The 14,992-nt window shown below is 42.0% G+C and overlaps 1 protein-coding gene across 1 annotated transcript in view; it reads left to right on the forward strand.

Moving 5' to 3' along the window:
* The window catches only part of LOC134673629 (RNA helicase Mov10l1-like), a 30,484-nt gene that overhangs the window by 15,161 nt on the left and 331 nt on the right, over nt 1-14,992 (forward strand). The window contains exons 8-19 of the mRNA XM_063531629.1: nt 96-198; nt 4,061-4,166; nt 4,956-5,126; nt 6,706-6,853; nt 10,072-10,217; nt 11,031-11,165; nt 11,737-11,930; nt 12,140-12,298; nt 12,763-12,917; nt 13,377-13,495; nt 13,857-13,968; nt 14,263-14,436. Coding sequence (XP_063387699.1) covers nt 96-198; nt 4,061-4,166; nt 4,956-5,126; nt 6,706-6,853; nt 10,072-10,217; nt 11,031-11,165; nt 11,737-11,930; nt 12,140-12,298; nt 12,763-12,917; nt 13,377-13,495; nt 13,857-13,968; nt 14,263-14,436 — 1,722 coding nt within the window. The remainder of the gene's footprint in view (nt 1-95; nt 199-4,060; nt 4,167-4,955; nt 5,127-6,705; nt 6,854-10,071; nt 10,218-11,030; nt 11,166-11,736; nt 11,931-12,139; nt 12,299-12,762; nt 12,918-13,376; nt 13,496-13,856; nt 13,969-14,262; nt 14,437-14,992) is intronic.

Raw genomic sequence — 14,992 nt, forward strand, 5'->3', positions numbered from 1 at the left:
ATGATGCGCCGGAAGCTTCGGTCCGGACACGGCCCGGTCTAGCGTGAGTCATCCTTTATGTGAGTGTATGGTCCTCTTGTATTGTGATGTTGCAGAATTACAATATGTCTGGTGTGACGCTGAGACGCAGTCTGTCAGGCAAATCGTATTCGTTGCTTGTACCGGGTCTGGCGGAGAAGCGACCGTCACTAATGCTAGGTAAGTATTTAGGTATTACGTAACATTACAGGCCCCGTAGACAACATGCCAATCGCTAACGCTACGTAGCGAACGAAACGCAACTGTCACTGTCTCACTAATATGGAAGAGTGATAGAGAGACACAAAGCGATTCAATGGCGAAGCGCAAGCGATTGTCACCTTGGCTAGGCCGCCTGTGGTGTTGTTATTTACTGCTATAATCCATCAAAAACCACAAAGTGCTTCGAACAAGTTACGTAATACGGCCCCGACACTATCATTAGCAATGACATGAAATTTCATGACGCTCCAGCGTTTGGTCCAGTCAGGTCATGACATTCCTAAATCTCCCCACACACTTATCAGTATTTCTATCAGTATTTTCATCATTACCTTTCACGGGGAATTTTAAGTTATTATTTTCCTAACCGTTCTTAGTTATGTTGTAGTGTACGTTTTGAAGAACACAAAACCAAGACATTATTCAATAATCGATTCAAATATTTCTAACCTGTCGTAATTATACTATGTACTGTGGCAACTCTATGCCCGATGAGCCAGAAAAATGCAGAAAAAGAAATAGTTAATTAAAAAGAATATTTATTTGTTTCAACCTTTTCGTGCGTGCGCGCGCCATGACTGTGTGAAAGATTGGTACCGTAAAACGGGGTGAATAGACATGATTTTCAACTTAGAGGACGATTTTCACCAATAATCCAAATGATAAAAGTAAAAATTTAGACATCATTTTATGAGTCTTGGTTAGTTCTTCAATTTTGCATTTGCGTAATCAATTTTGACCCACCCAATTCAGAGAAAATCAAAGAAAACTGTGTTTTCTCCATATCCTTAAAACGGGGTCGATAGACACACGAAAGGGGTGAATAGAAATATGAAGTTTTAGTTGTCATAGGCATCGAATTTGTTCATTATTATGTTGATACTATATTGGCAAATAGTATATATATCTGTTAAACAGTTATTCGACACAAAAATATTTTTTCGTGTCTTTTAACCCCCAAGGCGTGTTTTTTCACCCCTTTGTGGTACCTAATCACCCCCTATGACGTAACTATTCACCCCCTATGACGTAACTATTCACCCCATATGCGTGTCCATTGACCCCTTTTTCACTTAAAAGTGCTTGTTGATAGTTTTTTGCAAAAAAATGCTTAATTATAGAGAAAATTGGTGATTTTATTTATTATTTAGGTACTACAGATACTATATTACCAGGTTAGCTAACTTTAACTACGTTAATGTCACTACATTTACCGCTAGAACAAAGTTCAGACAGGCTTCATTTCTTACCTCGGTAAGGCCTTCCTTTAGAGTAAAAAAAATCTAACTTTTAGGCAGTTTAATTAACTTCTTTTGGTATCAATGTAGAGAATAAATAGTCTACTATATACGTATTCCAAAAAATCTGATTTTAGAGATGTACTTTTTAAATATAACAACTTGAAAGAAAAAGTTCAAAATTTCTCTATTCACCCCGCGATTTCTGTTGACCCCGTTTTAGAGTACCGTAGTTAAAAAATGTATCCTAATATTTTTTTTATTCTTACCACGAACCGGGAATCAAACTATTCTTAAAGTACAATCAGCATCATATAGTAGGTAGCATCCAAAGTACCTATTCAAATAGTTCCGTACGCCATACATTGCAATCCGGTCCGGCGGATCCGGTAATCCGGCCGGATCCGGCACATTTTTCAAGATACCAGATCCGGCAAAATTCACCGGATCCGGTCTCGGATCCGGTAAAGTGAATCAAAGCGCTAAAATATAAAATAACAGCTTAAAACACTGCTAAAATTTAAAAGTTCCCGCCAATATTCGAATTTTCTCGCTCGCAAACAGCAACACAACAACTTGTTTGTTAGTTGACGCCAGTCTTCTAGCCGACGAAATATGTGTAGTCGTAGCGTTTTCCGTGCACCGTAAGTACTGGATTGGTTTATATTCAATTTATTGTGTAGTTTCATTGTAATTTAATGTACATGTTCTTTCGTTTTATTTTGTACAAACCATTATAGCCCACTTTAAGACACAGGTTTTTGGGGTATCCGAAATACTAATACTTGTACATAATTATATTAATTATTAAAAAAGTGGTTAGGATTTTGCTGATTAAAACTAGTCGGGGTTTCTGCGGTTGACCTGACGTATAGTAAAAACAATATCTGTGGAGGTTCGAAGTAAGGAGGTATAAAAAAAGAGTCCGTCATAAAGCAAGTTCGAACGGGATAACTTATATGGAACATTCAACCATAAACACTAACTATTCATTCTCAATTAGTCATAAAACTTTTTAAGCTTTACAGGCCTGATTAAGTTAATATGTTTTATCCTTCTTACAAATACATAAGTCAAAATGAGAGATAAAGACCAAAACGAGAAGATCAAAACTATTCATAGCTAATTCAGGTCAGTAACGCGTTTATAAATAATGCCATAAACCAGAGAGTTTACTTATAGGATAGTTGCATACTTACAACATGTTATTATATAAGGCCATATACAGAATATACAAAATAGGGATGTTGACCATATTTAAAAAAAAAAATATTGAACTCTATGCACTAAATAAAACGCAAAAGGGAATATTACGCAAAAGTCGGCGTAGGGTCCACTAGCAAATTCAGAGGGTCTACTTCGAAATGCGAAAATCGAAATTTCGTTATCAGTCTCTAACGCTCGAATACGTAATAAAGAGGCAGAAAACGAAATTACGCGGTAAGCCCTCAGTATGTGCTAGAGGCGCCCCCTACGCAGAGTATTGAGTAATATTATTATATTTCCCTGAATAGGGAATATTACTCGAAACTCTGCGTAGGGGGCGCCACTACCACAATCCATCATAATCTGGGGGTCTACCGCGAAACACGAAATTTCGTTATCTAACCTCTCTATCACTTTTCAACATCATCATCCTCACTTTTGCATATTCGGACGATAAAGAGGCAGATAACTAAATTTAGATTTTCGCGTTTCCCGGTAAAAATATAATTAAATTGTTGTAAACAACATAAAATAAAAGGTTTTTAATTTTTATTTCATGTATGGAAACTTTTAGAAAGGGACAGAGATTTTCTTTGTGCATCGTATTCTGCATGTTTTCCTTTTTTCTTAAGAGTCAAGTGAAAATAAACTTTAGAGCAATGATAATAGAGTAGGTATACTTCACTTATTGATTTAAATGCCAGTAATGACTCTTGTTAGTATAAAACCTTCTTCTAAAGTACCTACTTTAAATGACGGAATGAGGGATTAGAGTGATGCGCTCCACTCACTATCGGTATAATGTCATTATTTTGACATTTCTTCAAAAATATTAAAAATGTTTAATAACTTCATTATCGTCCATCATTCTTTCTGTCATTTCTGATTCCATCATTCTAACCAATTCACTGTCAGTATAATGTCATTTCTAGTATCATTACTTTGACATAACTCCAATACTGACGGAAATTATTAAAATAAACTTCATTACTTGCCGTCATTCCTTCATGACACTCCCTACACTATCACTAAAAACGTCATTCCGTCAAAGTAATGTCAGTATCCATGATAGTGTCGGGGCCGTATAAAAACGCACTAAGCGTTAACACAGACGGCCTCCGAACCACATGTGTCGTGATTTCGTTATATACCTCTCTATCGCACGAATATGGAAGAGTGATAAAAGGCAGTTAACGAATTTTAGTTTTTCACGGTGGGGCCTCTCCGCCTGTAGCGTCATGAGATCGTCAAGTAGATTCTCTCGGAGGGTTTTATCGGTCTCCAGGTTAATGTTTAAATCGTATATTTTCCCTCAATATGAAATTTAATAAAATGAGATTGTTAGTTTACTTTACCATACAATTATGTTTTTTTAGGAGATTTGGTGTACGTCAGACCACACAACAAAACTGAAGTGATGTATGAAGCCATCATCACTGACATCCTGGACAACTACGCGCAATTCAGCAAGATATCTGCTAAGTAAGTCATTCAGTGTGTTTGGCGTATATCGAGAAAAACAATACATTAAGTATTAATCTTATGATACCGACAACAACAAAGAATATTACCTCACATCACCTATCTACCGTACCTACCTATTAAATAAGAAAAACAACGCAAATGTAAGACGGGTACCTAACTTATTAAAATTTTGTACCAAAATCTGTTAATTAAGTAACTGTTTTTGGTAAATATACAGACAGACGCGTGGTGGTATACGTACCTACTCACTAAATTGATCTGCTAAGATACTCCTGGTTTTCATAAAAGTGTGACCGAAAACGATATCGACCTATAGAGCCTTTCGTAAGTTTCGCATAGCTCTAGATTCAGTCACATTAGTCACTTAGTCGCCCTGTAATTTTAGCCACAATCTGGATCCATAACTGCATCCTGTTTTAAGATAGCTAAAGCACAGAATAAATAATATTACTAGGTACAGAAGACTTAAAAAAACGCGTCTGTTACGATCAGCCGGCGTATTATGGATGGCTTTATCCATCTTTATCCACGTGATAAAATAACTGTCACTTTTTAACACCATGGGATAGAAAGTGACGGACACTGTTTTATCAAGCTGTCACGTAGACAAGAACGACCATCATATCCGTACAGGACAGATATGGCCGCTAGGTGGCGACAGCGCCATGCGCGGCTTGTGGCTAGCCACCAAAATTGGTGTGGAACGGATGTACTTTTAGCTACCTGTTGCAAAGCGACGAAATCGCGGAGTGAACCACGCCTGCCTAAAGTTACCTTTTCTTTTAGGTTCCACAAGCTCTACAAGAATGATGCAAAGTTCGACATTCGATTCTGCATGTCGCGCATGCCTCTGGAGCGCATGCATGTAGCGGTGGACGACATGCGGCGCGAGCATATGCTGACCAAGACCTTCCCAAGAGGCAACGAGCGGGTGCCTCCCATCAGACGCATCTCCAAGTAAGATTTACATTTTAACATCGTCATCTTACGGTGTACCCTTATTTTACCGCCAAATTTTTTGCAGAATTTTGTTATACAGAAAATTATTCATAGAATAATCGAATCGCAGATTTTTATTACAATTAATTCTGTTTCTTCGATTATTCATTTCAAAGAAACTTATTTTGTAACTTGATTAAACTTCAGAATATTTATTCAAAGATTTTTAAATAAAATAAAAGACTGACTGTAGAATTATTATTCATTGAATATTATTTGTGCGACACTACAGTTCACAGAATATTAATTTCCACAATTATTATTTTACAAAATTACCTTTCATATACTCTTAGTATTCATTGAAATTGCTAAAAAAGGAGTTTAGGTTACTTTAGAGCTGCAACCTCTATGAAAACGAACCCTTGCTGGAAAAGTGGGTTAGGTTAGGTTAGAACTGCGACCCCCAAGAAAACGAACTGTTGCCAGAAAAGTGGGTTAGGTTAGGTTAGAACTGCTACCCCCAAGAAAACGAACTGTTGCCAGAAAAGTGGGTTAGGTTAGGTTAGAACTGCGACCCCCAAGGAAACGAACTGTTGCCAGAAAAGTGGGTTAGGTTACGAGTAGGTAGAACGGCAACCCCTAAAAACGAATTCCTTCCAGAGAAGCAGATTGCGTTAAATTAACGACTAAGTAAATAAAATTCGACTAAATGACTATTCTGTATATAAAATTTTGGTGAACTGTATTTATAAGAAGTGACTTTTCTACAGATCGATGATTCTGTGGAATGAGATTACATGAACAAATTGTTCATGAAACAAAACTAATGTTTAAAATTTTTGGTGAAACGTAACTAATCCGAACTAAAATTATTTAAAGTAAATATTCTATGTAAAGATTATTTTGCGATTTGAAATTACTTGAAACATTTTCTGTGAAACGAAAATCTGCAGAAAAATTGACGGCAAAATAAAGGTAAACCGTCATGTTACACTACACAAGAACGATGCAAAGTTCGACATTCGATTCTGCATGTCCCGCATGCCTCTTGAGCGCATGCATGTAGCGGTGGACGACATGCGGCGCCAGCATATGCTGACCAAGACCTTCCCGAGAGGCAACGAGGTGCCTCCCATCAGACGTATCTCCAAGTAAGATTAGGTACTAAATTTCACGATTAACCTAATATATCTACCGAAATGTATGTATGATACAGAATTTTTTATTTAAGTACTCGTTATTCTATGAACGGGTCTACAGCTACCGCGATATATTATAATTTCATTGTTTTTTTGTTTTGTTTTTGTTCAGCTAGGTTGCACCAGCTGTGGTCACGGAAAGACTCAGGGACGTCAGTTTTCCGACTTTTCCGTGACCACAACTAGTGCCACTCAGCTGAAACTTCGGATTAAAGTAAAAACAATGAAATTATATCGCGGTAGACCCCCGTTCATAGAATTAAATATGTGTATTACAAAACGCGTAAAGTGTTAATACAGCATTTTTTTGTCAGGGAATGATTTTTAAATATTGAAGATACTGCTTGTGTTGTGTATCCCCTTTCTGCGTTAAACTCAATATTAGAGTGTGTTTACAGCTTCTACAACCCGCTAATCGCGAACAACCCGGAACAACATGCTGTTGTGGAACACATCGTAGCCGGGAGCAGCGGCACTGCCCCTTATTTGCTGCACGGGCCGCCCGGCACCGGCAAGACGGTCACCATCGTCGAGGCCATTCTGCAGGTAGGACTGATGTGTTTACAGCTTCTACAACCCGCTGATCGCGAACAACCCGGAACAACATGCGGTTGTGGAACACATCGTAGCCGGGAGCAGCGGCACTGCCCCTTATTTGCAAGACGGTCACCATAGTTGAGGCTATACTGCAGGTAGGGCTTACATATTTCCATATACGTAGACCCTAAAGTCGAATGACATCGTCTTATAGGTCGCTATATGCTTATCGGCTGCATGTCGTCTGGCACTGGCAAGATGGTCACTATCATCGAGGCCCTTCTGCAGGGTGCCCTATTGATATTCCGAAAAAAATTACGCCGATTTTTGTTTCGCCGACAACGATTCGCCGACGGGTTCTTTGGCAGAGTAACGATTGGCCGAATCTCATTACGCATAATAGTCGTTTGCGAGAGTCGTCAATAAGCAGAACATTGATACGCATATTTATTATTCGTAGAATAATCATTTAGTAACTGTCATAATTACCCGAGAAACCATTGGTCGAAACACAAGAGGTCGAATGTTCATTTGGCATTAATATTGACTAGAAAAACTTCTCTCTAATTTATTACTTTACTAAATGTTCTTTCACATCCTATTGCTAAAAAATTGCTAAAAAAGCAGTTTAGGTTACTTTAGAGCTGCACCGTTAAGAAAACGAACCGTTGCTGGAAAAGTGGGTTAGGTTAGGTTAGAACTGCGACCCCCCGCGGGTTGCTCACCTTGTCGTGGTGGAGGGGCTTAGTAATCGTGGCTTGGTCACCCACGGTGAAGCGAAGCGGCAACCAGGGCCGGCCTGTTTGACGGTCGGGCTGGCCCGAGGAGGACGCTCCAAGTGGGCTTGTTAAGCCCGCTTGTGACGCGTTGGAGGTGGACCGTCGAGGAAGAGGAGTGTCGGTATTGCGGTGAGCCGTTCTCCCTATCCTCGGCGGCCGAGGTGGGATCGCAGGGGAAGAGGCGTGATGGTGTTACGATCGCCACTCGCCCTATCCCCTGCGAACTTGGCGGTGCCGTTCCGCTGTAGCGGCGTTGGTGGGGCTGCAGAGGAAGAGGAGTGTCGGTGTTACGATGTGCCGTTCTCCCTGTCCTCTGCAGCCGAATTGTGGTTTTGCGACAGACCCATAGACCTGATCTGTCGCCGGGCACCGGAGAACTTTCTGGCGCCCGTAGCTTCCTTGTGGCGGGCTCGGGGGGGTCCGCTACAGTGCAGAACGGAGGCGGAGGAGGAAGGCGCGTCGAACCATCTGGCGCGCCTAGCGTGAAGGGCCTTCGGGCATTTGCGAAGGAGCCGCTCGTGGGCGGCTGCCGCCGGTGGGGCAACGAACTGTTGCCAGAAAATTGGGTTAGATTAGAACCCCCAAAAAACGAAATTTTTCCAGAAAAGTTGGTTAGGTTAGGTTAGAACTGCGACCCCTAAAAAATTAATTCTTTCCAGAAATGCAGATTGCGTTAATTGACGAATAACGACTCAATAAATAAAATTCGACTAAATGACTATTCTGTATCTTAAATTTTGGTAAAAACCGTATTTATAAGAAGTAACTTTTCTACAGGTCCATGAATCTGTGAAATGAAATGACATGAACAAATTATCCTTAAAACTAAACCAATGTTTAAATTTTTTGGTAAACCATAACTAATCCAAACTAAAATTATTTGAAGTAAATAATATTGTGTAAAGATTTTGCCATTTGAAATTACTTGATTTTTTTTCTGTGAAACAAAAATCTATAGAAAATATTGCCGGCAAAACAAAGCCAAACCATATAAATATAATAATTTTTATAAACCATAATTTACTTAAAAAAGGATAATATTTTATTTCATCCTTTTGGACATGGGTTTTCTTTATTTCTGCAAAAAGTTTTTGTTTCGAAAATAACGATTTATATATAAAATGTGAATCGTTATTCGACTAAACATTGCTTATACGAAACGATTACTCTGCTAAATGGAAATCGTCCAATAATAGTTACTGCTAATTTACACAGAAGCGAACTGAACGGATGGGAACCAAAAGTCTACGTAACGTTAGTCGACCAAAAGTTACACTGACAAATAAATTACTCTGCGAAACGATGTTCGGCGAATCGTTGTCGGCGAATCGATGATCTGCTAAAAGTTTTTCGGAGAATCATTAGGTACCCCTTCTGCAGGTGTGGTTTTATACCTGCTTTTACCCTTTACATGACTATTCTGTATCTTAAATTTTGGTAAAAACCGTATTTATAAGAAGTAACTTTTCTACAGGTCCATGAATCTGTGAAATGAAATGACATGAACAAATTATCCTTAAAACTAAACCAATGTTTAAATTTTTTGGTAAACCATAACTAATCCAAACTAAAATTATTTGAAGTAAATAATATTGTGTAAAGATTTTGCCATTTGAAATTACTTGATTTTTTTTCTGTGAAACAAAAATCTATAGAAAATATTGCCGGCAAAACAAAGCCAAACCATATAAATATAATAATTTTTATAAACCATAATTTACTTAAAAAAGGATAATATTTTATTTCATCCTTTTGGACATGGGTTTTCTTTATTTCTGCAAAAAGTTTTTGTTTCGAAAATAACGATTTATATATAAAATGTGAATCGTTATTCGACTAAACATTGCTTATACGAAACGATTACTCTGCTAAATGGAAATCGTCCAATAATAGTTACTGCTAATTTACACAGAAGCGAACTGAACGGATGGGAACCAAAAGTCTACGTAACGTTAGTCGACCAAAAGTTACACTGACAAATAAATTACTCTGCGAAACGATGTTCGGCGAATCGTTGTCGGCGAATCGATGATCTGCTAAAAGTTTTTCGGAGAATCATTAGGTACCCCTTCTGCAGGTGTGGTTTTATACCTGCTTTTACCCTTTACATTGAGGACCAACAATTTCTAATTCTACTTCTCAAAATCTCATATCTGAAGGTCGTAACGTGACCATAATTATCATCATTAGTGCTGGGCTATAACCGCGAAAATCGAAGTTCGCGAATTGCGGGCATCTTTCTCTGTCACTCTTATTACGCCTTCATTGGAGTAAAAGAGAAAGATTCCCGCTATTTGCCAATTTCGGTTTTCGCGGTAGCCCGTTACGTCCAATATAATGAAACTCGCATGCGAGTTCTCGCATCGTCTAAAATTCTAAATGAGCCCTTCTCGCAATTTAGAGATAGACGAATGAACGTGACAGCACGATTATAAATTCTTCTTCCAGTTGGCCAAGACCCGCACCAACCGGATATTAGTGTGCACGGATTCCAACATGGCGGCCGACCACGTGGCCACGTTGCTCATCCAGTACGCGGACAAGTTTCCCGAGGAGGAGTTCCTGCTTCGCGCCAACTCCGAGTTCAGGGTTTGGTTAGTATAGTTTGGCAAGAGTCGATTGTCAGTGGAGCATAGTCAGAGATAAATACTGGCTTTTTTTTTAGAGATGCACCCGATATTCGGTTACTATCCGGTATCCGGCCTATCCGGCCACTATTTTAATATCGTGCCGGATACCGGATAGTAACATTGCTTGATTTCGGAGTAAACAAATTGGATTTAAGATACAGTCACGGTGTAATTTGACTCGTTTATTATTTTAAAACAATTTAAATATTCCACTGACTTACACGCGCACTCTTTTCGAACCTAGAAATGAGTCCGCGCGAACGTTTACTACGAAACAGGTCAAACCTGATCAATGCGCATCTGAAAAACCGAAATGTAGATATAGTTCCGCCGGCCGAATATTCGGCGGCCGGATACCGAATATTCGGCCGATGGTCTGGCCGAATATCCGGTATCCGGTATCCGGCCAAACAACTATCCGTTGCATCTCTACTTTTTTTCATTGTCAAACCCGGCCTCGGCCCGTCAACTACCCGGTTAAAACCTTAAAAGGTTGACTCAGCTAGACCGGGCCGGGGCTTCCAGCGCTTCGTTTTCTATGGAAAGCACCACGTCATCAGCCGTCATAGAAAATGACATGTCTGACGCCTCGGCCATGGCACGGCCCGGTCTAGTGAGTCATCCTTTGTGTAGCGAAACTTATTACCGAACATTTCCCAATTTTCGCAAGCAACACTTGCGCTTCAGCAATCTAACCGATCCGATCCTCCGACGCTCCGGTGCGTAGGAAATTCTGGCCTGCTTGATGCAGCTAAATATAATTTGAAATATCTTCAGGGAAACTATGCCAGCGATCCTGGGCCCCTATTCGAACGGCACGAGCCGCCAGTCTTGGGCCAGAGTGACCATCGCCAAGTTCATGAGCTACAGCATCGTCATCACCACGCTTGTCCACGCCGCCAAGTTTGCCAAGTGAGTATTATGTTGCTCAGCGTGCGTTTTATTTTACGATTATTTTATTTTAAAACTTAGTGATTGAACAAAAAATCGTCGCTTGACACTGTTAGATACAAAGAATGTTAGATACCAGATGATCTTCATTCCGTATTTTTAATAATTATGCCGCAGAAGATTGATGAACGCGCTGGACTCTCTAGAGATTAAAAACCCACAGATTATCTATACTGGTTTCTTTGGTAAATATATTTTTGCATTTGGCATATCTGATGTTATGTTTTGTTTTTAGTAGTGTAGCGTAGCGCCATCTACATTAAGCTTTGCGCGTTTATCCTCGACTAAATGGCTCTAATCGCGACCTCATGCCATCAGACTGAGAAAAAACATCCCCACAGTGTTGCTAGAATATAACTGTACTGTGTACCTATATATTGTTATAATAGTTATAAATGTTATAATTTCCGTTTCTGTTACCTGCTTGCTGTAGTCATGATGATTATGCACAACATTAAAAAGTAAATATATAGACGAATATGTATGTGTGCTATTTAAATTAACGTTTACTTACCAACATAATAAATCGTAGGGAGCTAAAACAGAAGAAGCATGAACGCGTGACCACGCACGTGTTTATCGACGAGGCCGCGCAAGCCAGCGAGCCGGCCAGCCTCATCCCGCTCTGCGGGCTGCTGAAGCCGGGCGGGGCTCTGGTCCTGGCCGGGGACCCGCAGCAGCTGGGCCCCGTCGTCATCTCCCGCGAGGCCAGCAAGCTGGGGCTTGGTGAGTGCTATAACAGTCCGTGTAGACCACGAGTTCATCGACGAGGCGGCGCAAGCCAGCGAGCCGGCCAGCCTCATCCCGCTCTGCGGGCTGCTGCAGCCGGGCGGGGCTCTGGTCCTGGCCGGGGACCCGCAGCAGCTGGGCCCCGTCGTCATTTCCCGCGAGGCCAGCAAGCTGGGGCTTGGTGAGTGCTATAACAGTCCGTGTAGACCACGAGTTCATCGACGAGGCGGCGCAAGCCAGCGAGCCGGCCAGCCTCATCCCGCTCTGCGGGCTGCTGCAGCCGGGCGGGGCTCTGGTCCTGGCCGGGGACCCGCAGCAGCTGGGCCCCGTCGTCATCTCCCGCGAGGCCAGCAAGCTGGGGCTTGGTGAGTGCTATAACAGTCCGTGTAGACCACGAGTTCATCGACGAGGCGGCGCAAGCCAGCGAGCCGGCCAGCCTCATCCCGCTCTGCGGGCTGCTGCAGCCGGGCGGGGCTCTGGTCCTGGCCGGGGACCCGCAGCAGCTGGGCCCCGTCGTCATCTCCCGGGCAGCCAGCAAGCTGGGGCTTGGTGAGTGTACTACTGTCTACCACCCTGTTACTTCTTATTGCATCTGCAAAATTCAACAATGGTTTCGTTCATTGCTACTTTTTCTAGTGAGTCTGAATTATTAGCTTTACAGTTTTTGGGAGTAGGTAGAATATTAGACGAGCAATCCTTAAAAGAAAAATGCTCTATCGAATATTTATCATTTACTTATCGACATTGGTATTAATGTTTAAATGTCAACAATACGATTTCATTTGTTTTTTTGTGTTCTTGGTTAGTTACTTTGATTCATTATCAACAGGTGTTTCCCTGATGGAGCGCCTGAAGCGCGACTGCGCCCTCTACAGCGACGAGAGACGAGATCCGAACTACATCATGATGCTCAAAAAGAACTTCCGATCGCATCGCGACATCCTCAGTATCCCTGACGAGCTCTTCTATCACGGACAACTGGAGGTAGGCGGTCTATCAAACCGAAATGTTCGAAACCAGTATATAAAAATTACAACAGCCGGCCTAAACGAGGTTACAATCGCTATCGCTTCGACAACGAAACGCTTTGTGTCTCTCTATCACTCTTCCATATTAGTGCGACAGTGACAGTTGCAAAATAGTTTAGTGATTAGTTTCTTAGTCTTGACATTGATAATACCGTATGGCCAAAGCCCAACTCATGCTTGACCAGCCACTTGGCATCGACCGTTGCTGAGGGCCTACCGCGAACCACGTTCGACGTGCTGCCTCCCTGTCACACTTACGTACGAATTTACACGCGCGACATAGAGGCAACATGTCGAACGTGGTTCGCGGTAGGCCCTCTGTTTCTCTTCCTCGCAACATTTTACGCATATTTACTGTTCTACTGTTTTGATTACTTTTGATAGTCATTTATCCATGAAACCGTGTATTTCCCAGGCCATGGCGCCAGTGGACTACATCAGCAGCGTGGACATCCTGGGCGAGAGGACATCCAGCCGCGCCATCGTGTTCTACGGGGTACCATCACAAGAGCAGAGGATCGGGAAGTCACCCAGGTACACTATGGTCTCGCATTACAGCTAAAAAGGATAGTATGTATTACTTACTAGTTTGGTGAGATGAAGCCCAAAATGAGTCTTGGCCTCCCAACACAAGAGCACGCCATTTTACACGCCAGTTTTCACTGATGCAGAGCTGCCAGCGATCTGCCTCCACTCGCCTCGCCTGCCTGCTAGGTGGAATACTAGGATAATACTATTCCACCTATCCAATTTCTTTGTCCTATGTGCATTGCGTCTTACTCTCTCATTAAGCAAAATACACATTGGACCATGATATTGGACGGATGGAATGTCGTCCTAACCTACAGTCCAGACCTGGGCAACAACGGTTTCATAGAATGAATTTTTCTTACAGTTTCTACAACGACTCGGAACTGGAAGTAGTACAGAGCCATATAACAGCTCTGCTGGAGGTGCACCGCGTGGCTGAGGCGGATATAGGCGTGGTCACGCCTTATATTCGCCAGGTATTTGTAATAAATTTTACGAAATTATTTTATTATCGGATCTCAGACGGCCTGAATTACGCAATAACAATTTTAAATCATATTGCCATGCACGGAGCGTTTCGGCACCGGCAAAATATCCTCGCCGACTATTTTTGCCGGTCCGCGCATGGCACGCGACGGGTATGGTCGGTGACGGAACGGGCTAGTGGGCATAGTCTCATACTTTTTCATACAAAGAATATTTTTTTGCCTGACACGCTCATGTTATGATACGGTGTAGTGGGCAGAGACCTTAAAGGTGACTTTTCACAGGTATATAAAATGAAACAGTGGCTGAAAGACCGTGAGCTGAACATCGAAGTGGGCACTGTGGAAGGCTTCCAAGGCAAGGAGAAGCGCATTATCCTCGTGTCTACTGTGCGGGCCAAGTGCGAGCTGCTGGCACACGATGCCAAGTTCAGACTGGGCTTCCTTGTCGACCCCAAGGTAAAGACTTGTATCCTCCTAGCGTTGACACCACAAAAGCAAGCTCTTCACATATTAGGACATCAGACATAGCATCATGGACTGGGATCCCTTGTCGATGCAAAGGTAAGGAGAACCTGTATACCAGAGCAGTGGCTGAAAGACCGCGAGCTGAACATCGAAGTGGGCACCGTGGAGGGCTTCCAAGGCAAGGAGAAGCGCATCATCCTGGTGTCCACTGTGCGGGCCAAGTGCGAGCTGCTGGCACACGATGCCAAGTTCCGACTAGGCTTCCTTGTCGACGCCAAGGTAAGACATTCTGTGTATGTATACATTTATCTTTTCGCGGGACACTTTCTGCAAATAATCCTAATTTAATCCTTTGAACGCCACGCTTATCGTGCAAGGCGCGTCATCGTGAGCCTTGCGGAGTCCACGAAGGCTCATATTGGGCTGTAGCCGCCCGCGTCAGTTGACGTCTTTAGCGAATTTGTACGTTACGTATGAATAGCCATACATTTGACGTGCCCCTCCCCCGCAAAAATCGGCAGACTGTTTTGTACAGAAAATGACAGAC

The sequence above is a fragment of the Cydia fagiglandana genome, chromosome 18, assembly GCF_963556715.1.
Source record: "Cydia fagiglandana chromosome 18, ilCydFagi1.1, whole genome shotgun sequence".
Classification (NCBI taxonomy): Eukaryota; Metazoa; Arthropoda; class Insecta; order Lepidoptera; family Tortricidae; genus Cydia; species Cydia fagiglandana.